The sequence below is a fragment of the Microtus pennsylvanicus genome, chromosome 2 (genome assembly GCF_037038515.1).
Source record: "Microtus pennsylvanicus isolate mMicPen1 chromosome 2, mMicPen1.hap1, whole genome shotgun sequence".
In the NCBI taxonomy this organism is placed as follows: Eukaryota; Metazoa; Chordata; class Mammalia; order Rodentia; family Cricetidae; genus Microtus; species Microtus pennsylvanicus.
This window is the reverse complement of record NC_134580.1, coordinates 69020622-69047590: the sequence shown is the minus strand read 5'-3', so window position 1 is coordinate 69047590 and position 26969 is coordinate 69020622. Positions and strand designations below refer to the sequence as shown.

The 26969-nt window shown below is 40.9% G+C and overlaps 1 protein-coding gene across 10 annotated transcripts in view; it reads right to left on the bottom strand.

The window, feature by feature from the left end:
• The window catches only part of Ambra1 (autophagy and beclin 1 regulator 1), a 191468-nt gene that overhangs the window by 87909 nt on the left and 76590 nt on the right, over positions 1 to 26969 (bottom strand). For 5 of the 10 annotated variants that reach the window (XM_075961398.1, XM_075961406.1, XM_075961405.1 and 2 more), the window contains 4 exons: positions 20937 to 21023; positions 15899 to 16075; positions 5800 to 5880; positions 4958 to 5058 (listed from right to left, as the gene is read on the bottom strand). In XM_075961398.1, the coding sequence (XP_075817513.1) occupies positions 4958 to 5058; positions 5800 to 5880; positions 15899 to 16075; positions 20937 to 21023 (446 nt within the window). The remainder of the gene's footprint in view (positions 1 to 4957; positions 5059 to 5799; positions 5881 to 15898; positions 16076 to 20936; positions 21024 to 26969) is intronic. The other 5 variants (XM_075961402.1, XM_075961407.1, XM_075961401.1 and 2 more) reach the window with 2 other exon arrangements.

Below are 26969 nucleotides of genomic sequence, written 5' to 3'. Positions count from 1 at the left end.
ATTTTTTTAAAAAAAAGGAAAGTAGAGACAATCAAAAGCATGTGAAAATAGAAAACAGCACCCCTAAACAACTAAACCAGTGGTTCTTGACCTTCCAAACGCTGTAATTCTTTAATGTTCCTTATGTTAAGACGACCCCAACCATAAAATTGTTTTTTTGCTACTTCATAACTGTAATTTTGCTACTGTTATGAGTCATAATGTAATTATCTGTGTTTTCCAATGGTCTTATGTGACCCCAGTGAACAACTCCAAAAGGGTTACGACCCACAGGTTGAGAACCAAAGGACTAAAGTATAAAAGGAGAAACAAAGATGACTAGGCACAAGGCCATCTCTAATCGAGGACATCTGAAGAGATTCCAATGACCTGTGGGTAAGAGCATGAAAAAACTGATACTTCCCATTGATTTTAATCAAAATAGTGAATTAAGTACATCAGGCTCACATCTGCCAGGATGCTCATTAGGATGAAAGTCAAGAGGATTGTGCAGGGCAGATAACATACCCTACATTACTCAGACCTTATCTTCAGAAGATTTTTGTTCAAGTAATTAACAGTAAGCTAATCCTATGCCAAGAGTTCTCATTTCACTTCTCTGAGGCCTCAAACATGTCAAAAACTATTACAAGCTTAAGAACTTTGTGGTAGATACTCCTTACTTGAACTCAAGCAAAGTGGCTCAGACAACAGAGAGTTAGGCAGATCAGTTTTAATCTTCCAACTCTCCCTTCTCCTAATATTATGCTGGGCAAATGACTTAACTTCTCTGAGCTTCAGTTTTCTCACCTGCCAGGTAGAAGTGCTAACACTAGTATCTTTTACACAGGGTAGGAACAAGGGTTTACAGAGATAGTGTAAGGCAAAGTACTAAGGAATACACCTAGTCCACCGAGGCTGTGGCTAGCTTAATTACATTCTTTGCTAAAAAGTCAGCTGGGAGGGCTGGAGAGATGGCTCAGCGGTTAAGAGCATTGCCTGCTCTTCCAAAGGTCCTGAGTTCAATTCCCAGCAACCACATGGTGGCTCACGACCATCTGAAATGAGACCTGATGCCCTCTTCTGGCCTGCAGGCAGACACACAGGCAGAATATTGTACACTAAATAAATAAAGAATAAATAAATAAATAAATATTTAAAAAGAGTCAGCTGGGAGAGCTTTCTAGAATGCTACAATCTATGTGCTAGAGATGCAACAGCACTTAAGAGTATATATATTTCTTTAAGTATGTATGTGTCCAGAATCTGTGCTACACTGCATTGATAGGTGGTTGGAGACCAGTAGGAATCTACAGAATTATAGAGACTGCACCAAGACAAAAGAGAAGAAATAAAGATTAACAACCTACTAGCACTCTGGTGCAATGGCTTCATTTGTCTTCAATCACTTCCAGGCTTTGGTGGGAGAAAGCAGATTAAAAGGATCTTAATTTTGCACAAATCTACTTTTACTGATAGAATAGATTTGTTGAGAGACTCATTTGTCACCACAGTACTGGTCACAAATCCTGAGACTGCAGTTGTGTGCTCGTTTTATCCTTCTACATCTGCCAAATTTTTCTGCAAAAAGTCACTCCCCATACAGAGGGGAATCGGAAAATGAGCAGCACTGTAAGGTACGACCTCCCACCAAGACTGCAAGGAGGGCGGGGACACTGCCTGCACTGGAGCAACTTCAGAATAAGTATTTCCAAATGTAACTGTTTTGAGACCACCACAGTCTTGTTGCAATCACAGAAGAGAAAGTATTTTTCCAGGAAAATTAAAAGACGAATTTCACTTGCACTCTTGAAAGCCATTATTATAGCACCTTAATTACACGATCACAAGTAAGTTTGAGAAAAAAAACCAAAAACATCTATATCCAGAAGAAGGTTCAGAAAAAAAAAGGCCATTAATAAGATTAATTATAAGATTTCCCTCATCAAGCACCACTCAGATATAAAGGGTCATGCCTAGGAACCACCATTTAAAACAGAAAAAGTGGGAAAAACAAAAAACCCCTGAAGATCAGTGAAAGATCCCTGGGAGCCCTTTCTGTCTTCTGTGTAAAGTTCTTTTTTTTTTTTTTTTGGTTTTTCGAGACAGGGTTTCTCTGTGGTTTTGGAGCCTGTCCTGGAACTAGCTCTTATAAACCATGCTGGCCTTGAACTCACAGAGATCCGCCTGCCTCTGCCTCCAAGTGCTGGGATTAAAGGCTTGTGCCACCACCACCTGGCTTGCTTTGTCTTTTAAAAATAACTATGGGGTGGCAGACTAGGAAAGTAACTTGGAGTATAAGTATTGGAGGCCACTGCCTGGACTCAGTCCTGTCTCCTCTACTTTCCAGCTTTACGGCTAAGGCCTATCCAGAGTCACCGGTGTTTCCTCCACCACTCATTATATACTACCAGTTGTCTCAGAACTACTGTAGGATTGAAACAAAATTTTCCTAAAGTACTTAAAATGCTTCCTAGAACATAGTAACACCCCTGGATTTTTGTTGCTGTTACTATTATAATGCTGCAATTTTCTAAAGGAAAGATAAAGAAAAAAAATGACACAGCTGTTAACAGACTATGGAGGGACATCTAAGTATGCACTCATGAAGACAGCTTCATAGGAAGTCACAATAGGCATACTCATATTGCTATTGAGAAAACAAATACTAATGATGAACAGAAACAACTGCTAACACAGGCATGAGGTTCTAGAAGTCTAGACTTCCTTCTCTTGGTGCCATTAACAATCATTTGATAGATAAATTCTCTCAGTAGATGTCATACCTATATACAACCGATAAAATGCTAGAAAAAGCACCCTAGACACTGGTCAGAAAGTAGGGAATGAAAAGTAAAGGTACAGAATTACTAGAGCAAAGGCAGAACGGAAATAAACTATGCAGCTGTGTGTACACACACACACACGCGCACACACACGGCTTAACACAAAGGAAACAAAGAGCAAGATGTGCCATGCTGCGTGCTGGAGGCAGATGTCTGGCACAAAGAAGGGGGCAGAGGAGCTCTTTGGCATCATTGCCTGGCAGCAAGTGGTTATCTTTCACAAGCCTTAGGCTAAGCCACACAGCAGTGTCAGGCAAAGAGAGGCACAAATCCATTCTCTTTAATAACTAGGTCCAGAGCCCTCTTTTGACCGCTGTCTGGAGATAAGACCCATGAAGTTCTAGTGTCTGGCAGAGAAATGCCTGAGCGCTGTGGCATTTGAAAATTCGATGCTCGGGGCTGGAGAGATGGCTCAGCGGTTAAGAGCACTGTCTACCCTACCAAAGGTCCTGAGTTCAGTTCCCAGCAACCACATGGTGGCTCACAACCATCTGTAATGAGAACCGGTGCCCTCTTCTGGACTGCAGGCATACATGGAGAATACCGAGAATACTGTATATATAATAAATAAATAGATTAAAAAAAGAAAGAAAGAAAATTCGATGCTAAGTCAAAGGCATTACTTTGGGGAGGATCAGATCCCATGGACTGGCAGCTGCCACAGCAGTATTCTTAAAATACTAAAACAAAGCTAGGCCTGGTGGCTCAGGCCTTTAATCCCTGCCTCTGGGGGCAAAGGCAAGTAGATCTTTAAATTCAAGGCAAGCCTGGTCTTCAAGGACACAAGTGAAACCTTGTCTCAAAACAAAGTTCCCTAAAATATCAGGGTTTGGGGCTGCACACTTTTACACCTGTGACGTCAGCACTTGGGAGGGAGAGGTCAGCCTGGTCTACATAGCAAATTCCAGGGCTAGGGTACATGGTAAGACTGTGTTGCTCCCACCCCCACCAAAAAAAAAAAAAAGGAAGGAAGGAAAAAAGAAAAGAAAAACGAGAGAGAGAGAGAGAGAGAGAGAGAGAGAGAGAGAGAGAGAGAGAGAGAGAGAGAGAAGCCTAAAACAAAGCGAATAGCATACACTACTTTCATAGTCCTTCAGGGCCATCTTCTCACCAGCTGCCTTTTTAAAAAAAAAAAAACAAATGTGTATTCGTGTTTTGTCTGCATGTATATCTGTATAAAGATCTCAGGTACACTGGAACTGAAGTCACAGACAGTTGTGAGCTGCAATGTGGGTGCTGGAAATTGAGCACGGGTCCTTCAGAAGAAAAGCCAGTTGTCTTAACTGATGAGCTATCTCTCCAGCCCCCACCAACTGCCTTTCTACCTTTAATCATTACATGACCCAGGGTTTCAGGAAACAGGGTGCTATTTAAAATTTTCTAATCAAAGACCTTTTCAAGATATGCCTAATACAACTGAAGTTTTATACATTTTCAGACATAATTTTTATAAGTTGGCAGTGAAAGTGATAGGAAGGGGCAAAAAATGTAATGTTGAAACAATCTTCACCACAAAAAATAAAAAATAGATTTCTGTTTTGTTCCCTTTTCTGGATACTGTCTAGAAGTAGCTGCATACATGTCCCAGAACCTGGTCCCATCATGCCTCAGAGCCCCAAAGCATGGGTCACTTAGGAAATTCACTCATCATCAACCACCTCAGCAGCATGTGCCCAGCCTACTTTCTGCAATGCGGAGTTCTAAGCAGGCTCCACAAGTCTCCCCGCCTCCTTCCTCATAAAATTCCAGGCAATGGAATCTTCATGTGCTGGCGAAGCAAAGAGGTGGAGAGGTGTGTATTAAACTCTTAATTAAAATCACAAGATACCTTTATCATTCAATTAAAAGGTATAGACAGCCAGAATTTGGTTACCTATATTAAGATATGGAAGGTTTTAAAATTTTCCTTCCTTTTTTTTTACCCTTTCTTTACAAAATGGCCTGAAGGACTAAACAGGAGAAACAGTGTCTCATCCCTACCGATTCTTGCCTGGAAGTAAGAAACTGCATATAGGACCCAACAGATGTTTAGACAGACGCTAAGAGACCATCATATCAAAAGAGAGGAAAGAGGAAGAAGTTTTAGCGGCCTGTCTTTCACAATTTTAAAATCCAAAGAAATGTTTCCTTACCTGCTAGTACCCTGTTAACAGAAGAGTGAGTAGCCAAGCCAGGCTGTCCACGTTCATGAAAAATCCCAGCATAAGGCAAATACTCGGGCAGCAAAAAACGCCTGTAAGAAGTGATCACAGGTGAGAAGTCAACTACAGACGATCACGGAATCTCAAAGTCATCGCTAAGTAAGGCTGGGCATAATGGTGTACAACTAGAATCCTAACACTTGGGAGGCTAAGGCATGAGGATTACAAGTTCAAGGTCAGACTTGGCTCAGGAACATAAATTGTAACATAATATAGCCTAAAGGATAGACTAACCTAAAAATCCATAGAAGCTCAAAAAGGTACAAAAAAACAACAACAACAAAACCCCACAGGATTTGTCCTTTTGTAAATCTGTAACTTGTTACCATCCTTTTTCTAAAGTAAAGCTAGCCAGGTGTGATGGCACACACATGCCTCTAATCCCAGCACTCACAGAAGAGGTTGACAGATTTCTGAGTTCCAGGCCATCTTGGTCTAATAATGAGTTCCAGGCCGGTTAGAGCAACATAATAAGACTGTACAAGACTTCTACATTTGAGCAGTATACTTTTGGTGCCATATTTCTATATACTGTGTCTAACTATCTCCCCATAAAATGTTTAGGTGGCAGACTAGAATACAGACTCTTAGGAAATAATTTCATATATGGAAAATCCAAAAGTCATAAGTTAAGCTAAATTCTAAAGGTCTGGGTGGTGTGGCTCAGTGACAGAATACTGTTCTAGCCTGTGCCAAGGCCCAATTAAACCAAACAAAAATGAAATCCTAGGCTTTCATCAAGGATCCTTCTATGCTTAAAACCCAGTTCTTACCTTGGGACAAAGCGTCCAAGTGAAGGTGCAGACATTCTGGCATTGCGGGGAGCTCTGTGACGAGATCTGTCACCACTGTCCCTGGAGAAAACAGAAAGACTACACATTAGACAGTGACTGAAGCAAAATCACTCACCTGCCACCCAACACAAGCATCTGCAAACTAAACTGCTACACTCAGGAGAGACGCCCAAAGACAGCGGTCATCTGTTGGCTAACTAGTCAGTACCCTCAGGTCGTTCTCAAAGAATTTTCTTGAGTCATACTCTTTGAACCCTGAAATATCTGAAAGTGAAGTCTTGGGATCTGAAAAGGCTATATAAGAATGCCTTTTTCGAAAAACAAACAAAAAAATGTCTTTTTGTTTTCTTTAATTTTTCAGACAGGGTTGCTCTACGTTTTGGCTGTCATGCAACTCACTATGTAGAACAGGCTGATCTCAAACTCATAGAGAACCACCTGTCCCTGACTCCAGAGTGTGGAACTAAAGGTGTGCACCACCACATCTGGTCCAAGAATGTCATTTTCTTCATCAGATTCCCTTGGCAGAAAGAGAGATTGATAGAGACTGAGGCTGGGGAGATAGAGACGCAACTCAGTGGCATAGTCCTTGCCTACCTGGCTCATTCTTAAGTATCACGAAAGGGCAAGCAGGTGGAAAAACAGGAACAAGAAAAAAATCCTTAGTTCTTTGAAAAACTGAAAAGTTGACAGTGATGAAAAATATTAGGAAATATACTCCTAAACCAAGTCATTTGAGTTTTTTTAAAAAGTATAGATTATTGAAACAACACTAATAAAATGAAGTACCTGCTAAGTTAGTTCAAATGTTGCTAAATGTCATTCTACTGAAATCTCTCTAGCTATCCCATGAGGTATTACCAGTCTGGTTTTACATAGGGAAACTAAGAATCAGATGTGACTGAGGATTTAAAGAAGAGCTGACTTAAACCTTGGGCTCCTTCACTGTGTTTCACTGCTTCCTACAAAAAAAAAAAAAAAAAAAAAAAAAAAAAAGGAAAGAAACTTCACTGTGGCTTAAGTTTCCAACACATCAAAGAAACAATAAGCCAAAGGGCGTGGGCTGGACCAAGCAGCTCATTAGCTGCTTAAACAACTCCAGGAAGTAAATGAAGCTTTGAGAGCCTGATTTGGGACATCTGAATTCTCTCTTTGGATTACCTTCAGATCATGAGATAATCTTCAAACTAGTCCTAGAAGCAAAGATAAAGGAACAATTTGGCTTTTAAGTGGCCCACTGGGAGTTGTACCAACCAGAAACAAGTCTTTAAAGGTTTTACATTAGGTAGGATGGGCTTCTAAGCATTAAGAGCAATCAATATTAAGGCTACTTGGAAGCCGATTTATTAGAAATCAGTATTTGGGTTTTTTTCCCCTAAAGAAAAGATACATCACTGGGTGGTGGCACTTTAATCCCAGCACTCGGGAGGCAAAGGCCGGTGGATCTCTGTGAGTTCAAGGCCCGCCTGGCCTACAAGAGCTAGTTCCAGGACAGGCCCTAAAGCTACACAGAGAAACCATTGTCTCAAAAAACCCAACCAACCAAACAAAAAAGTGTGCTACTGTTTTCCTAAGATATTGTATTTTGTTGACTTGAAACTCTAGGGATAAAAGAAAAGATAAGGAGAAAGATGTAAGATTACATAGGCAGTAAAAGGTAGGGTAAAAAATAATTTATAAGAGGAATGGGGGTCTGGAAAGATGGATCATGGTATATAGTTTGCCATGTAAGCACCAAAACTGATGTTCTGATTCCCAGAACTCATATAAAAGCTTGGCTGTCATGGAAGCAGCTTGTAATTTTAGGAGGAAGACAGGGGATCCCCAAAAAAAGCTGGCTATCTAGTTAGGATAGACAGAATCGGGGAGCTCTGGGTTCACCAAGAGACCCTGCCTTAAGAAATTAAGTGAAGGCCGGGCGGTGGTGGCGCACGCCTTTAATCCCAGCACTCGGGAGGCAGAGGTAGGCGGATCTCTGTGAGTTCGAGACCAGCCTGGTCTGCAGAGCTAGTTCCAGGACAGGCTCCAAAGCCACAGAGAAACCCTGTCTCGAAAAACCAAAAAAAAAAAAAAAAAAAGAAATTAAGTGAAGGAGCAATCAAGAAAGATACTCAGCATTAATTTCAAGCCAAGTCCACACACGTTTACCCCTCCCACCATGTCCACACGCATGTCCACAAACACACACACCACAGACACGCATAGACATACACACACCCCCCACAGATACGCATGGACATAGACACACACACACACACACACCACAGATACGCATGGACATAGACACACACACTACAGATATGCATGTCCAAACACACACACACACACACCCCCCACAGATACGCATGTCCACACACGCACACACCCCACAAACATGCATGGACATATACACACACATCAGAAGTGGCTAACCAATAAAATGTGACGATTGCAGAGCTCCTCCCACATACACACAAAGAAGCTGATTATTAAACAAACAAGATAGCTCTCAAACTAAACAGATTGTTATTTTTCAAATATGTGATTTTGGCTGTGATCAGTTAAAGTATTAATCAATTTAAAAGTACAACTAAAATCATGATAGCTTTTCACTGTTGTGTATTTATCACTGAATGTAACAAACTCTCATGAAAGGAGTTAGAAACATTTTAAAGTTTAAAGGTGTCCTAGGAAGACAACAGAGAGAGGTCCCAGGCTTCAGGAAGACTGAAAACAAAGCTAAAAGGAAGCACTACCAGGCAGATTCTGTCCCATAGCTCTGGGATCTGATACATGCTTCTACACATCCATAGATCCATGGTACCATGGAATACAGTCTGGACTAACAGATGGGAAGGGCAAGGCACTACACAGTACTAGCGAGGTGCCAATGCTTTAAGATGACATAAAGCTTGTGAGAGATGACAAGTGACAACAGTGAGGGGGGAGAAGCCTGACCCTACAATACATAGCACAAACCCCTGTGTGCTGTTTTAAAACCTAAAAACTGTATTCTTCCATTTTAAATGAGAGTGAGCTAAAATAGTAAGTAATTTAATGTAGAAACACAACACACACACAAATTAAAGAAAAGGGGAGAGGGGCTAAAATGCAGGGGTAATAACATCTCTAAAATGTTTGGTGATTATTGAAACATGATATAATATAAAGGAGAATTAAAAATAGCCTCAAGTCAGGTATGGTGACACACATATAGTGATCCCAGCATTCAGGAGGCTGAAGTAGGAGGAGTGAAAGGTTTGAGGCCAGCCAGACAATAGGCAAAGCTGGCTCAGATATAAGCAAACTCTCAAATGGATGGCACCACAGAAGAGTAACATACAAGTGAGTAGAGATGTCTATTGGTCTGCATCTTAGCATCTTGGGTAGGGATGGGTAAGCAGGACCTGAAGAGCATCTCAATACCATGCAGATAAACCTCTTAACTCAAAGTGTTAGGACTCTAGCAACAGAAAAACAACAGGACAAGAACCAGAACAATTAGGGAAATATGAAACGTGGGAAACATACAAATGAATACTGTCTGAGGGAGAAACAAGCAAAATCCTCTAAGAGAAAATAGCATAACAAACAAGCAGCTCAAATGTTTACTAACCAGGAAAAACCTTGAAAAGAAGAATGTGTCAAGGTAGCAAGGATCAGAATGACCAAAACCCAAATTGGGTGACAAGACAGAGGGAAAAATGGCACAGCATACAAACTTCACAGAGAAAGGCAGTTTCAAGTAAGCTTGAAGTGGGAAGAACAACTGATTTTACTGCTTATAAAGAGGGAGTTTGGAGATGACTGGTGATGGGAAAACAAGTTCAGTGCATAGGAAATTTGGGAGAACGAGAGAATGGTAAGAGAGATCCAGGAAAAGACCCAAGGAATTAGAAACACTTAAAATAATGACATTCAGAAGACTAGGAGCTAACGCAGCTCGACAGAAAGCAATCTGCATGAGCTAGAAGGCAGTGAAAGATGTCAACTAGAGACCCAATGTGGTGCCAAATGAGCAGACCCTGCAGGCTGACCTTAGCAGTGGTGGTGACTGCTAAGTACTGGGCTCTACCATAAAATAGCTAACAACCTTAATGGGAATAAAGTGAAGAAAAGAGTACACAAATATGTTAGTGCTGTCTCTCTACCAAGGAGTACTTTTTAAGGGAACACCCGAGAAATCCTCATCAATTGTAACAGCCAGAAGCTGCCTTTAAGCCAGCAGGAAAGAAACGGTCTGCGTTATTAATGGCTTTCCCAGTTGTTGAACTCTGTGTATCTCTGATTAACTCTCTAAGGGGTATCTGGGAGAACTGGGGGGGGGGGGGGGGGATAAAATTTTGTTACAAATGACTTTATAAAGAAACATCCTACAAACAAGCTTCTAAGACAAGCATTAATAAAAGACAATGAATCTCCAGAAAAATGGAGAGACACAGTGGCAATTCTGCTAAATGTCTAGGATTTATGGCCTCAAAGAAAAAAACATAATCTAAAAGAAAGAAAAATACACCTGCAGACGGTTGTCTGAGCCCTGACCAGACAGACAGGTTGTCATTGTTCCTCAGTGACAAACAGCTCTGACCTCAGCCTTGGGAACTAAATCTCTTGCATCAAAAAGCTCAAAAGGCCATTGTCTTTCTGACAGTACAGTTGATCAAAAAAACCTTGTCTAAAAGCAAATACCATGTTTTCCTTTGCTCATGCTTGTACTCCTCTGCAGACAGTAAAAGCAGAGTTTGCATTCCTATCTCTGAATGCACATTGATCTTGGTCAAGTCCTTTTCTTCTAGGCCCAGTCCATATTTCTAGGGATTGCACTGACACAGGGTTTAAACTTTTGATCCAGTTGATATTCCTTGTAAGAAACCTAACAGTATAGGTTTCCCAAAACAGCAGAGCCTTAATTTTTCTCCAAGGAATACTAATATTAATTCTCATTTACAAATTCTTGTCCTCCCTTTTTCTACCTCCTAATTTCATTTGCCTATATTATGCAAATTTATATTGTTATTGTGTATTTTCTGATAAAACAAACATAAATCTAAGTGGTAATATCTTCCTCCTTGTACCTCCTGGGTGTTTAAATTCATTCCTTCTGTATTCTCCCATGTTCAGCCCAGGCACAATCTAGATATAGTCCACTTCTCTTCATTTCTTCTTCTCCATTACTCTATCTGCTCAGGAAGAGTAGGGTTTCTAAAGCTACCAGGCATATTGAGGCATATTGAGGCTTGGAGCCTTCTCCAATAGAGGTCTCCTCACTTCCCTAGAATTTTCATTACTCCCTCTTTGCTGAGTATGAAGGAAAACATTCTAAGACAGTTAACACCAAGAGAGTTCCCAAGAACCTTAGGGCTTAAACAAATGTCAGCGTTAAACAATTTTCTTTGCCATCAGACTTCAGGCCCTGGAGAACAGGACTTGTTCTCCAACCTGTTCTTCTATATCAGTTGTCAAAGTAGGCTTTCTTAACCAAGGTTTTTTTTTTTTTTTTTTTGGATTTTCGAGACAGGGTTTCTCTGTAGTTTTTGGTGCCTGTCCTGGAAGACCAGGCTGGCCTCAAACTCACAGAGATCCACCTCTGCCTCTGCCTCCCAAGTGCTGAGATTAAAGGCATGCGTGCACCAACAAGGCCCAAACCCTTTCTTTTCGTCTCTTTTTGGCTTTTCGAGACAGTTTCTCATAGCTTTGGAACCCACTCTTTCTTTCTAATAATAATTTTTTATTAAAAATTGAAGACTAGCTAGAGTAGAATAAATATACATACTATTTCTCCTGCAGACCTTAGCAACTACTGGAACAAAGCACTTTTCTTGGTCTTTCTGTAAGAGTCACCTGTCCTCTTATCTAAAGGGAAGGTGAAAATTAAAGTAAGAGCTTTGCTATGCTTATATAATATCTACATTCAAGCAAGCGGTCTGAGCTCTAACACAGGAAGACAGTAATGTCAATGGGCAGACACACTTTTACCCTGCTTGTAAATATTTTTATGCGAAGACAGCTGGCTAAGGACTTTAGAATAGACCTGCTGACAGCAGGTTTCTGGATGTCCTGTTTGTACATTTTGATAAAAACTGGGATCCTGCCATTTCAATCCTTACCACAGACAGAGATGAACAGCAGGAGAAAATGCTTGCCTAGAAGATGGCCACCAATCCAGACTACAAAGAATAGAAATTTTAACCTGACCAACTTTCAAGGGCATCCTTTCCTGAAGATAACTTGGAAAGGTCTTCTTCCACAAAAAAATGTATGAAAGAGCCCAAATATGATTGTATATCACTGTTAAAGGACTTTATATATCTGAAGATAATAAATATACTGATTCCTGTTCTCTAATATGGTAATATCCTCAGTCAGAGAACATAAGATTGAGTTATTAACCCTGTTGTTTGGTCATTATAAGGATTAAACAAAAATTTAAAATCTATTATCTCTATGTAAAAACATGTAAATAATCTACATTTTTATGTAAGTATGGCTACTTCATAAATTATTACATATACATATATAGATATGAAGTTGACACTTTGGCATACATACTATAAACACAAGTTGATAACAACTATATATATGAAAAATATACTATAGTAGCTTATTCCTTTTATTCAATTGATGATAAAAGAGAACCAAAGAAAACATGATTTGGTTCTTGGCAACTTTTTACATCTGAATGAAAAGTTCAAAAGAAGAGTAGAATGGATCTATGACTTAGAAAAAGGGAGAGTAGAGAGGCCTATGTAAGGCCCCATAGGCAGGACTGTGATGTGCTGAGAAGGTATGGAAACACAATAGAACAGTGTCTGTTAAAGGTGTCCTGTTAAGCAGATTCCATATCACATAAGTCTTACCTGCTCCTCTGTACTAAAATATCTATAAACTATGACTGTATATAACCACTACTGCCCACATACACCCACCTTTTTTTTTCTGAGGGCTAGAGAGACAGTTCAACAGTTAAGAGCACTTGCTGCTCTTCCAGGAGACTACAGGTTCAGTGTGAGCACCTACATAGCAGCTCACAAAGTGGAGTGTGAGCACCTACATAGCAGCTCACAAGGTTGAGTGTGAGCACCTACATAGCAGCTCACAAGGTGGAGTGTGAGCACCTACATAGCAGCTCACAAGGTGGAGTGTGAGCACCTACATAGCAGCTCACAAGTGTCTGTAAATCCAGTTCCAGGAGACCTGACACCCTTGTCTGGTCTCTTTGGGGACCAGATAAACAGTGGTACACAGACATAAATGCAGGCAAAACACCCACACATGTAAGATAAAAATTAATTTAAAAATTAACATCCTGGGGGCTGGAGAGATGGCTCAGTGGTTAAGAGCATTGCCTGCTCTTCCAAAGGTCCTGAGTTCAATTCCCAGCAGCCACATGGTGGCTCACAACCATCTGGAATGAGGTCTGGTGCCCTCTTCTGGCCTGCAGACATACACACAGACAGAATATTGTATACATAATAAATAAATATTTAAAAAAAATTAACATCCTTACTATCAGTATCAAAGCTAAGGAATAGGATTATGGCAAATAAATTAGAACAGGTGTTACATTCCCTAAGCTCCTTCTTTCCTCTTCTTAAAACTAGAGATTGAAAGGAACAACTACAACTAGTACTCGACCAGCTTATAGGACGAGGAGGAAGACAGAGGAGCTAGAAAAAGAAGGAACAAATGGCAGGTCAGTATCAGCTGTTTTCACTAGAAGACCTGGACCACTCATGTTAAGGTAGATTATGGTTTGCACCAGAACTACCTTCCTTCAAAAAGACTTATGAGTGGGGCACTGGGGAAATTAACCCTGGCTAATAGAGGCACCTAGAGGGGTAAGCTGATGAAGGAAAGGGAAAGAAGACAATGTAAAATGAGGTCATGCTGAAGCCCAAGGAGACGATGAGAGCACAGGTGGGCTGGGGAAGCACACACAGAAGGCAGTCTGACAGAGGAAAATCGAGGGGGAAGAAAGGGGAGAGCGAGGAGGTGGCATCAGAAGAAAGAGAAGGTAAAATGAGAACAGAACATTTTAAACTAACCCAGAACTCCATTATGAAGGACAAGTCACGAGGCAGAGTACAGCTGAAAGGCATGATCCCCACATCACACCACTGCAAACAGATAATTTAGACTTCTAAGCATGCATGGAAAGAAGCTAGGCAAGTCAGAAGCCTGACTCCCAGAGCACTATATGATAAATGAGCTAAAGTCCCCCAGGTGTTTGAGCAGCACTGCAACGTCAGCAACCTCAGTATATACGTTTCTCTCTTTCCTCTCTTCCTCCTCCACAACCCACTCCCCACTGTGTGTATGTGTTTACAGTACTGGGGAATCCAACACAGGACCTCACATGCTAAGCAGGTGAACTATATCCAAAGCCATTAGCATATGTGTTTAAACCACTTCCCTGAGTGAACCTGGTGCTAGAAAAATGATTACATCCCCAAGACAACATATGTCATTACAGGCGTCTGTCTGGCTCATTTCACTGTTATATGCAGTCATCTTGCCCAGGAGGACAGATAGAGAAAATGGCAGGCTGAGGGTCAGAGAGTGATTGTTGACACAGGACCACCACACACCTGCTTTATGCTACTCTTGCATTTACTCAACATTTAAATCTTTTTCAGACCAATCTATGTTCTTCCTTTTGCTTCCCAGAATTCAAATGTTGGTGTGTTCACCAAAAACCTCAGGAAGTCAAGCAGCACGATGGTTGTTTCACTTCATCCTAGTCCTTTCTGCAACGGGATCAAATATACCGTAGAGCTCCATTACAAGGTAGCTTATGGGGATACATGCATGCAGCTGACTAGAGGGACATGGTTGAGGGAGAGGTAACAACTCCTAAGATCCCAGACCTACTAAAGTGTGCTAATAGTCGAATAATGCCATCAGAAAAAGGAGAAGGAAATGCTTCTTTTTCTTTTGTATATTAAAGAACAGAAAAACACAAAAATCAAAACAAAAGCCAAATGTCTAATTTGATACAAGGCAGGAAAGCCCAGTTTCAGGCTGGCAATACGACAAATGGTTAGAAGGTCAGGAATAAAATGTCTGAGAGGTAAAACTCTGCAGTGGGGTTGGAAAGCATGGACTCTGAAGTCTGGGGCTGATCCTGCTCATTTGGCCTCATCCCTACCCCATTCAACAACAATAGCAACAACAACGGAAGGAAGGAAGGAAGGAAGGAAGGAAGGAAGGAAGGAAGGAAGGAAGGAAGGAAGGAAGGAAGGAAGGAAGGAAGGAAGGAAGGGAGGAAGGAAGGAGAGGCAGTGGCATCAGCTTCAGCTGAGGTTGCAATGGGGAAAAGGGTGGCGACAGCATAAAGCAGTCACTCCTCAACCTGTTACTGTCAAGTTCCTGGCCCTCCAGTAATCCCTCTGAGTGTCTAAAAGGTGACATTCAAAGAATTACTGGTGGGGAACAAGAAGGCTATTAAGTTGAGGCAAAAGAGTTAGACCTTAAAGAATTAAGTTTATTCAGGTTACTGAGATAGAAGATTCACTTTAAGGAAATTTAATATTCAATTTTTTTTTTTTTTTTTTTTTTTTGGTTTTTCGAGACAGGGTTTCTCTGTGGCTTTGGAGCCTGTCCTGGAACTAGCTCTGTAGACCAGGCTGGTCTCGAACTCACAGAGATCCGCCTGCCTCTGCCTCCCGAGTGCTGGGATTAAAGGCGTGTGCCACTATCTCCCGGCTAGGAAATCTAATATTTAAAATGAAACTTAATCTTCACATCTACTCCAGTGAGGAGAATGTCCTCTGCAGAGAGCCCAAGAGAAGCATTTCCATCATTCAGGCCACAAGGAGACAGGAGAGCAGCAGTCGTTCTTTCCCAATCAGGCCGGGGCCCAATGGGCTGTCTTTTCCCAAAGGCTCTGGTGATTCAGCAATCCATCTGCCAGAAATAGGAGTGCTCTGAGGTTGGGAGGCCTCTCTCTCTCTGCTCCTTGTCCCAGCTTGCAACTCATAAGCAATAACTAAAGGATTGGAAGCAAGAATACTCACCACTGCTACAAAAGCAGTGGCCAACTCGGAAGCACTCTCAGACTGGGAGAAAGAGGAAGGAAGCAAACTGAGAATATACTTACTCAAAGTCTTCAAATTCCAAGTCGGTTCCCTCTACTGATGGACCCTGGTTGTCTGAGGAAGAAGAGGTGGAAGAACGAAGACGATTCTGTTGGTAGCGCATGGAGCGCTGGCGAATACTGTCTCTCCGTGAGAGATATTGGATCATCCTCTGGGCGTAGTATGCAGCAGGAGATAATCTGGGAGAGACAGAGATGGACAAACACAAACTAGCACTAATTTGGGGAATACTGTGAAAGACAGTAAAGCCAGCTCTCCTATGGCATCTCCCTGCTGAGACAAATTCTGGATACACAAAAATAACAGGCCGTTTAAGTGACCAGGAGGTTTGTGCTGCAGAATATGTGTACCAGACTATCACCAATGCTTCTGTTCTAAGACAAGGCAAACAGCAGTGTAATCAGTCATCTCCTGACCAAGTGTGGCCCCTTCCCAAGAGGATTAGCACTGGGCCTTTCCTCTATCTTAGCCTCTATGGAACCTGGCTTAGCTTTTCAGGGTGTCCTTAAATATTTCTTTCTTGCTCCTTATCAATCCACAAAATTTAAGAAATGAAAGAGACCTTAGTAATCAAGTCTGGTCATTTACAGATAAACAGGCCAGAAGATGTTAATACTTAGATAATTAATAAAGACACTCATGGGTCTTCTCACCAGTACTTCCTTCTTCAAACACACAGTTCCAGCTTTCGCCTAGTTCCTTATAATCATCTCCCTCCCTCACATATTAATCACAGGTATTTGTGCACAGAAAAGTATTCAGGACAGGGATTGAGTCATTGTGTACTTGGGAGAACAGAAAAACCTAACAGAAAAAAGAATTTCCTTTTCCTAGAATTACAGCAATGGAGGCTACATCTTCCTTGCTAGGGTTCCAATAAACCATCAGTCTAGACACCAACTGAAACCAAGGTCCTGCCTTAAAGCTCGCTAACTTTTTTTTTTGGGGGGGGGGTCAAGATAGGGTTTCTCTGATAGCTTTGGAACCTGTCCTGGAACTCGCTTTGTAGACCAGGCTGGCCTCAAACTCAGAGACACCACTGCCCAGCTCTCTAACAATTTCTAATATACCACACAACTATACACATTTTTCCCTTCTTAAAGTTTTCCTCCATCTTACAAAACTGCTCTATAATTTGAGGCTACAAACTGAGAACATGTGAGAACAAAAGCAAAATGTCTTATATGATGTCTTATATGATAATGTTAAGTGACTGCTAAACCAACTGCAAGACTTAAAATTTGAGGAACACAATGAGCCAAGTCCACTAGTAAATTACAGCCCATAGAAATACAGAAGAATACGAATGTATACATGAGAAAGGTCATTTGCATTATTGTCACCATTTGGGAAAGCCTGGGAAATAAGCCAGAAGCCCAGCAACAGAGGAAATAAATTACATCCACAGAGAGGAGCACTAGGAGGCCACTAAGAAGACTTGGCTGTGCACAGTGACACATGTCTATAATCTCAAGACTAGGAATCCAGAGGCAGATGGATCAGGAGTTAAAGGTCAGTTCCAGCTACTTGAGTCTGAGTCTAGCCTGAGCTATGACACCCTGTCTCAAAAGTTTAAAGTGGGTGTGTGTACAACAATCATCTCCATCTACTCAGAAGGAAACTCTTCTAAAACAAAGTTTTAAGGTAGAGAAAGGGTTAAAGAAAGAGAATATGTGTGTGTGTGTGTATATATATATACACACACATATATACATACATACATATTTATTATTATGTATATAAAAATATTTCTGTATTTAAGGAAAAACAAAGACATAAACCTTAAGTTACAAACCTAGAGCCACAAACCTGGGAGATTTTTTTTTTTTTTTTTTTTTTTTTTTGGTTTTTCGAGACAGGGTTTCTCTGTGGGTTTGGAGGCTGTCCTGGAACTAGCTCTTGTAGACCAGGCTGGTCTCAAACTCACAGAGATCCACCTGCCTCTGCCTCCCGAGTGCTGGGATTAAAGGCGCCTGGGAGATTTTTTTAAAATGAAGTTTGGATATTAAAAAGAGAAGTGTTTTGTTTTTATTGAGAATATTAAAAAACTAATTGAGAATAACTGTATCTAAATGACAGAAAAATTTTTATTGCTGAGACTATGGCTGGGAGACTTGCAAATTTGAGGCCAGTTGAGCAATTTATATTAGTAGGAGAGTCATTCCCCAAAATTGCAGACATCTTGCAGTATGACTTTCAGAACCTTTGATATACTGTTCTCAGGAATTCTACCTTCCTAGGCCAAAAGAGGTCTTGCAGTCAACTTCAATGGGGCCTATCAAAGTTGTCCTTCAGGGCAGTCATCAAATGGAATTTCCAAGGAGTTGGTTGGTAATCATTGGAACTCAAAGTTTCTTGATTAAAATAATATGCTACACTGAGCATGCTGAATCCAAATTACCTTTGTACAGTAGATGGGCATGAGACATACAGAAACAGAAGCCAAGACCAAAATAATCGGAAAACTCGAACTATTTCCAAAGCCTCATCTCGTGGTGTTTTCACTATTCATTTGGGCACCTGTTGCCAAGCTTTCAATCACTGAACACCAAAATTTGGACAGAAGTGAGTGTTTCTGTGCTAGCTAATATATCAAAATCTTCCCGTAGAAATCAAACTTGGATTAAATTCAAAGGAATCAGACCAGGGAAGAAAATACATAGTAAAAGGAGAAAATTTTCAAGAGAACTAATCTGGATGAGACCAAAAGTATATCCATTTCTCAGATTTACGGACAACCAGAAATAATAGTAAAAAAAAAATGTATTGTTACTGATAACTGTGGTAGAAATGTTACTGGTGATAATGAATAAAGACTACCCTATGTGTACAGCATTGCATTAATTCAAGTTGTTTAATTTTACTATATGAATTTCCTAAACTATGAAACTATATTATCAGTGGTTACAAATAAATAAATAAAGGAGGAGGAGAGGTTTCTGACATCACAGACTTTGCCTCTTATGTATCTAGGGGGAAACTAGGTTTCTGCATACTTTGGAAAATGTCCCATAAAAGCCTTGACCTATCCATAATACAAGACATAACTAAGAGAAGAAGAAAAAAGAAGTAACGTGAGAAGAGATGGTAACCAGCGCCCTCCTGCTGAGGAGCTGGAGCACTCTCAATACCACAGAGTATTCCAAGTGTTAGGAAGCCAAAGAAATTAGAGTAGGAATAAATATGAGCTTCTAAAGAAAGGACAACAGCTGTAGTCTCTGCATTCTGAGGAAGAGGCAGGAAGACACACGTTTGAGGCCAGCCTTCACTGGCTGTACAGGAAGTGACAGGTCAATACAGGCTGTGGATTCGGCCCTGTTGAAAAATGAATCATTGAAGTTTCCCAGTCTAAAATTTCTGAGGATAAGATTCCTACTGCTGTCTGTAAAGAAACTTTTTGTTTGTTTTTGTTTTCTTGAGATACATTACATACACAGTCTCTCTATATAGTCCTAGTAGTCCTGAAACTCACTGTGCAAACCAGGCCAGCCTCAAACTCACAGAGATCCCCCTGTGTCTGCTTCCCGATTGCTGGGATTAAAGGGGTGCACTGCCAAGGTCAGCCTGAAAAGAAACTGTTTCATAGCAAGAAGTTGTGTTGTGTGTCTAAGGCTCTAGAAATGTGACAGCTTCCTTTCCCTCTCCAAGGGCGCATACATTCTCCAACAGAACTGGAGGCTGATGTAAATGCCCTTGCTTCTGAACTGCCTGCCTATTTTTTTCTCTACTGTTTAGATCCTTGGATTTGCTAATTCGAGGATATGGAAAACAAAGTAAGAGGGCCACAGAAAGTTTATTTTCCACTAGTATCTTGGGAGAAATAATAGTCAAGTTAGCCCTTTTCAGATCTCTATCAGTCATCAAATCCAATTATGACAACCACACGGGGCTGCTTTCTTCTGATAACTGTAATACAACAACTCAATATTCCAGCCTTGGTTTTGTTATTAACACCATCATCAGCACCAGGGAATTTAGAACAGTTCCTTAAGCTCATATGAAAAAAAATGTCCTCCCCCGCCCCAACTTCTAAAAATTTCAGGATTAGGGAAATAAAATATTTGGTTGGGATGGATAGGGAGCTTGCTGTAAAAGCAAAAGGATCTCTCAGTTCAACGCTCCAAACCCATGTAAAAACTGGGCATGGTTCGGGTACCTACGACCCCAGCACTGCAGGAGGGAGACAGGTAGATTCCAGGTACATATGCCTAGATATAATGGCAAGCTTCTAATTCAGTAAGAGATACTACCTCAAAACATTAATAATAATTTAACAACAATAATTTGAAGAACAACAGAGGAAGTCTTCCTCTGACCTCTACATGTACCCATACCACAAATACACTCCCCACCACACACATAATCTTCAATAAGGTTTCAAATGTCTTCTAAAACAGTACAAAACAATCACTTGAAAAAAATGACAACTTATTTCATTCAATTATTCTTCCTTCATCTCTTCTTTTGGATAGTGTCCAAACACTGGTGGTGCATGCCTTTAATCCCAGCACTCGGGAGGCAGAGGCAGAGGCAGGAGGATCTCTGTGAGTTTGAGGCCAGCCTGGTATACACGAGCTAGTTCCAGGACAGGCTCTAAAGCCACAGAAAAACCCTTTCTTGAAAAACAAACAAACAAAACTGGCTTGATTTTTAACCTTTTGATATTCTAAATTTTTAAAAGTATTTTCCCTATAAATAAAATGTTTGAAACTTGGGCTCTCTTTTTGGCTGTCCATCTGATGAGCAACAGCTTCTAGAGCAGCAGGAAAGAAAACCTATGGCCTCCACAGTACTCCCTTCAGTAACCTACTGACAGATGGTGAGTCCCAAAGGACTAGAGCTCAGTTAGAGTCCTCTGTCACAAGAGAAGCTGTGCACTTACCTGCAACAATTCCCAACCACCTGAAACACCTGCCTTAACACTGTAACACTGCAAAAGAGCACCAGGACCAGAGAGGCACGGGTGGGGCTTCCCCCAACTTGGCAACCCCAAGGGCCGCCCCTCCCCCCTCCTAGTGCCATTTCTCACTTTGGCCTTACCTCGCTGGGTCTGGGTAAATTGGGTGCTCTCTGGATCCTGCTCCATCATAACGGGATAATGAAATGAGGGAAGACTCCAGCAGCCTCCTAGCAGAGATTAAAAAAATGGCAATAATCCCTGTCAATTACCAACTCAGAGGTCAATCATAAGGGAAGTGGGGGAGAGGTAAATAACATCCCCCTTTGCAGCCAGCTAGCACCTATTATCTAGGGTCTTATAATCTAACTATATGGATATATTAATAAATGGAGAGCTACATAGCTCCTATACTGGATGTGACCACTGTATTATGCTGAATACTGTTCTCTGGTAAGACACACACAAATGCATCAGAAACACAATTTTCTATCTCTTCACAGTACCTCCAGCAGACAAACAGGAGGCTAGAAGCAACATGAGAGGAAAACGAGGCATACACAGAGACCATCACACACTTATCCTGACGAACGGCTCCTGTACACCATCAGTCCACACACCCTCATTTTCCACTCCTGCTCTACCACACCCTTCTTTTGAGAAAGAGTATACCCAGGACTCACTTAATAACTGGCCAAATCCTTTCCTTCTATCATCCAGCTCCATCATAAATTCAACTGATGTTAGTAACACACATTTTATTATTTTTTGGGTACCAGGCCCAAGCATGCCCACAAGATGTTAAGAATTACTACATATATAAGAACACTGAGACTAGAGATTTAAATATATAGGCCCAGGACACACAACTATTAAGGATTCCCATGAAGACCTATCTCAATTTCCAAGTGCCTACTGCATGTAGCCATGGTGAGCAATGGCTACCAGCAAACAGGAAGATTAGGAACCTATCACTAAGCCACAAGCTGGGCTCAGTATTGTTGCCTTGTCTGATTTTGTAAAACCAGAAATCATGAAGTTTCATGGTTAAGTTTTAGTGAACTTCCCTCTTTAAATACAACAAAGGCTATTTAAGTAAGACACATCCGCTAACAGGTGTGCTTCAGGAACTTCCTGGTCTACCACACCACACTTCTCAACTCATATGCGCTCGGCAGTCAGCCACACTCCTAGCAGAGACCACATCTCAAAGGAAGTGGTCTCAGAAAAAAAAAAAAAGGTGCATACTGTTCCTCCCAGCAGCATCTTGCCTAGCTCTCCCAGGAACAGGTCTCAGGCTCCCTGCCAGATTCTTCCTTAAACAGATCTGCAGAATAACAACAGCAGCTACCCTTCTTTTCCAATTGAGTTAAGACAATTCAGTATTATTAAAACCAGCTGGCTTTAGGTATAGTCATGGACAGTCACTATCCCAGCAACTGGCCCATGATGGCATTTCCAGTCAAAGTCAAGACAGAAACAACTGTCACCCCATCCTTTACCCTTCCTGCTTGGGACAACCAACCATTAAAATATGTTTTCGACCAAGACACTGCAAACAACTTCCGCACCCAAATGGAAAGAACACCATATACCCAACGAAGTAATAAAATATGTCTTCTCTCTGGTAATATCATTGTTTGCAACAGCAGGAATATTATACATCATTATTTTAAAACATACTTTTTTCATATTCCAATGTCATAAATCGGGAGACACAGATTAACTGGCATATTTCTTTTTTCTTTCCTACCATCATAACACAAATAATGTCATGCCTAGATCTTTTATCCACAAAATGTTTGCGGTAGATAGGTAAAGTGTGAATTATTAATACAGTAAGTTTATTTCCTCTTTTTAAAACATTATTTAAGTGATACATAAAAACATAAAATCGTACAGATTAGCAGGGTCTCAATGCATATATACACTGTGTCATGTTTAAATCAAGTAAAACATGTTTATTTCCTCAATATTTTGTCATTTACATGAATAACTGTCAGAACCCTTTTTCAGTGGTTTAAAACATACAGTGTATCATTTGTTATTTTAGTCATCCTACTCTGCCACAGCACAGTTTTTATTTTTGTTAAGACAGGGTCTGTGGTCCATGCTGGTGTGGAGTGAGATATTTTTCTGCCTCTGCCTGCAAAATGCTGGGATTACAGACATGTTTCACAAAGCCCAGCAAAACCTTTTTATTCTGAACTGTTACTTAAAACACTGGCCAGCCTATGCCATTTCTTTTTTTTTTCCAATTATAATTTTTTTTTTATTATTATAAGGGGCAAACTCATGAAAGAGGAATGATTAGCCCAGGCTCAGCTGTGTAGCACAGGAACCACAGAGAGAGAGAGAGAGAGAGAGAGAGAGAGAGAGAGAGAGAGAGAGAGAGAGAGAGAGAGAGAACGAACCTTGGTCTGCCCGACAATTTTACTTTTGTTTTTTTTTAATTTATTTATTTATTAAAGATTTGTCTCTTCCCCGCCCCCGCCTCCCATTTCCCTCCCCCTCACCCAATCAAGTCCCCCTCCCTCGTCAGCCCAAAGAGCAATCAGGGTTCCCTGACCTGTGGGAAGTCCAAGGACCACCCACCTCCATCCAGGTCTAGCAAGGTGAGCATCCAAACTGCCTAGGCTCCCACAAAGCCAGTATGTGCAGTAGGATCAAAAACCCATTGCCATTGTTCTTGAGTTCTCAGTAATCCTCATTGTCCGCTATGTTCAGCGAGTCCGGTTTTATCCCAGGCTTTTTCAGACCCGGGCCAGCTGGCCTTGGTGAGTTCCCAATAGAACATTCCCATTGTCTCAGTGTGTGGGTGCACCCCTCGCAGTCCTGAGTTCCTTGCTCGTGCTCTCTCTCCTTCTGCTCCTGATTTGGACCTTGAGATTTCTGTCCGGTGCTCCAATGTGGGTCTCTGTCTCTGTCTCCTTTCATCGCCTGATGAAGGTTAATATTCAGGAGGATGTCTATATGTTTTCCTTTGGGTTCTCCTTCTTATTTAGCTTCTCTAGGATCACGAATTATAGGCTCAATGTCCTTTATTTATGGCTAGAAACCAAATATGAGTGAGTACATCCCATGTTCCTCTTTTTGGGTCTGGCTTACCTCACTCAGGATAGTGTTTTCTATTTCCATCCATTTGTATGCAAAATTCAAGAAGTCCTTGTTTTTTACTGCTGAGTAGTACTCTAATATGTATATATTCCATACTTTCTTCATCCATTCTTCCATTGAAGGGCATCTAGGCTGTTTCCAGGTTCTGGCTATTACAAACAATGCTGCTATGAACATAGTAGAGCATATACTTTTGTTGTATGATAAGGCCTCTCTTGGGTATATTCCCAAGAGTGGTATTGCTGGGTCTAGGGGTAGGTTGATCCCGAATTTCCTGAGAAACCGCAATAAAATCATTCTCTAAGACCAGGGTAAGAACTGAAGAATGAAATCAAAACCCTGGAAAACTGTTCAACTGCACGAGGTGCTGAGTACCCCTGAGCTCTGACTGTTACTCTCTGATCAGCTGCTTAGTAAGCCCTTTAGACAGCCTTCAGAGTGACCTGCTTCAGAAAATGAAGCTGATTACGTTAGGAAACAAATATTGCCTACAACAAACTATATCATGGAAGTGACAGACCTCAGAGAGAGATGAGAGGCTTATCAGGGATGCTAAAAGAAGATTCCTGAACTGGAACAATCTGGATTAGACAACCTCAATTTTAGTGACTCCATTTGATATCTTGCATACTCCAGCTCCCACCCTAACTTTCTATTTTAATCAGGAAGGCTTCTTGAAATCAGAATAGCATCAAAATGTTAAGCTTTGTCTCTGGGGAGCCCTTGATGGGAGTTCTCTTGGAGCATGCATCCCTTATGCCCACTCACTCCAAAACCCTTGTGCACCAACAGTTCCTCAAACAATGCAATGGGGCTGGCAACCAATGTTCCTACATATGTATGTGCGTACTACATACATACATACATATACATACTTGTGTGTGAATGAGGAGAGATAGATTTTAACTGCTAATACATGAAATCAAGAGAGCCAATACAGATGAACAATGTTTTCCCACATACACAAATCACGGACGAAACAGAAATTCTCTGCAAAGAATAAAAATAGGCCTCTCCAGTTGGTGTGAAATAAAGAATGAACTGGAGTTATGAGATGAGCAGACATCATCACTGTCATGCTTAGGCTCCCTCCTAGTACCAACTGTTTGCAGGGAGAAGGAATGGGAAATGGCCTAGGGTAGCAGCTGGGTACCTTCTGCTCTGGCACACACAAATCTGACTTGACTTAATGATCTATCATCCAATTTGATAATGTGAAATCAGGAAGAGCTGAAGGAAGGTTCAGCCAAATTTGTTCAGGCTTGAAGTTGCCATTTCTTTCTGACCTATAATCTTAGTCTAGAAAGCCACCAAAACTCTGACAGAAAGGAACAAATAAACCCTCTTTTCTCTAACAGTTTGCCTACTTAATTCTGTATACCAGTAGTATCTGGGTGAAGACAAGGCCATGTTACTTTTACTCACTGGAGACCAAGAAGAAAATACTATAATTTATCCTTTATGTGTAGCCATGTGTTAGATATACAAGGACTGTTTAAAAGTCTTTCATCAATAACAGCATGTTTTTAAAAGCCCAAGACCACTGCTCTATCAAACTAACTTGGAATTATTCAATATTTTAGAACAATTTAATCACAAATATAAAAATATAAACATAACCACCATAATCAACCAAAAAGAATAATCATATTCACATATAGATAGAGCAAAAGAGAATGGCAAAACAGATGTGGCAAAATGCAAATATTTAGGGAATGTGGATAAAGGGCATTTGAGAATTCTCTGTACTATTTTTGCAACTCTTCTGCAAATTGAAATTATTTTAAACTAAACTAAAAGCCAGGTACGGTGGCATCTGTACCTGTGATTCCCTGTCATCGCAAGTGAGGCTGAGGTAAGAAGACCGCCACGAGCAGCCTGGGCATCAGTGTGTGAGACCCTGTCAACTAAGTTAACTAAACTAAAAGCTGGATATAGTGATTCCAGCACGCAGGAGGCTGAGGCAGGAGGATTGCTGTTGAATTCAAGGCTAGCCTGGGCTTCAGAGTGAGACCATTTCTCAAACAACAAAACAAAACAAAAAAAAAAACAAAAACAAAAAACAAAAAAACAAAGTTGGGCAAGGTGGTGTATGCCTTTAATCCCAGCATTCAGGAGGCAGGGGTAGGAGGATCTATGGGTATTTAAAGCCATCCTGATCTACATAAGTAGCTCCAAGACAGCCAGAACTATAGCCAGAACTTGAAAGAGGCCCTGTCTCAGAAAACCAAAACAAAGAAACCCAACCACCCCCCCCCCAACAAACAGAGAACCCAACGAGATATAAGCATGGTGGTGTACACATAGTAACAAGCATTTAGAAGGTAAAGTTAGAAGGATCAGGGTCAAAAGACCCATCATGGCTACATGATGAGTCCAAGACCAGCACAGGCTATAGGAAACTCTGTCTCAAAACCAAATCAACAAATTAAAATATCCAGTATCCAAGGGTCTGAAGATGTAGCTCAGACAAGACAGGGAGGAATACAGGCATTTGCCATCAAGCCTGGTGACCTGAGTTCAATCCCTAGGACCCACGTGGTGGATGAAGAAAACTGACTGACAAGTTGTCCTCTGACCTTCACATAAGTGAAGTGACATGTATGTGTATGTACAGACACACAAATAAATGTAATTAAAAATTAAATTCAATATAGAAAAATCTAAAAAGGAAAAGACTCAAAGAAGTAATCATTTTCAAAATAAGTAACATTTAAACGTTTTTTAAAGGTTTACTTTGTTTTTTTAAGATTTTACTTTTTTATGTGTAAAGGTGCTTTGTCTACATGTAACTCTATGCATCATGTGTGTGTTGCCAGAAGACCAAATCAGATCTTCTTGAACGAGAGTAGTTACAGACAGTTGTTAGCCACAGTGTATGTAGGTGCTGGTATTTGAAGCAAGGTCCTCCTGAAAGAGTGGCCAATGCTCTCAACTGCTAAGCCATCTCTGCAGCCCTATCTCTATTTTTAAATATGTATGTGCACATATGCCATTGTCAGGTGTGTGTGCATGAGTGCAAATGCCCACAGAAGCCACAGAGGACATCTGATCCCTTG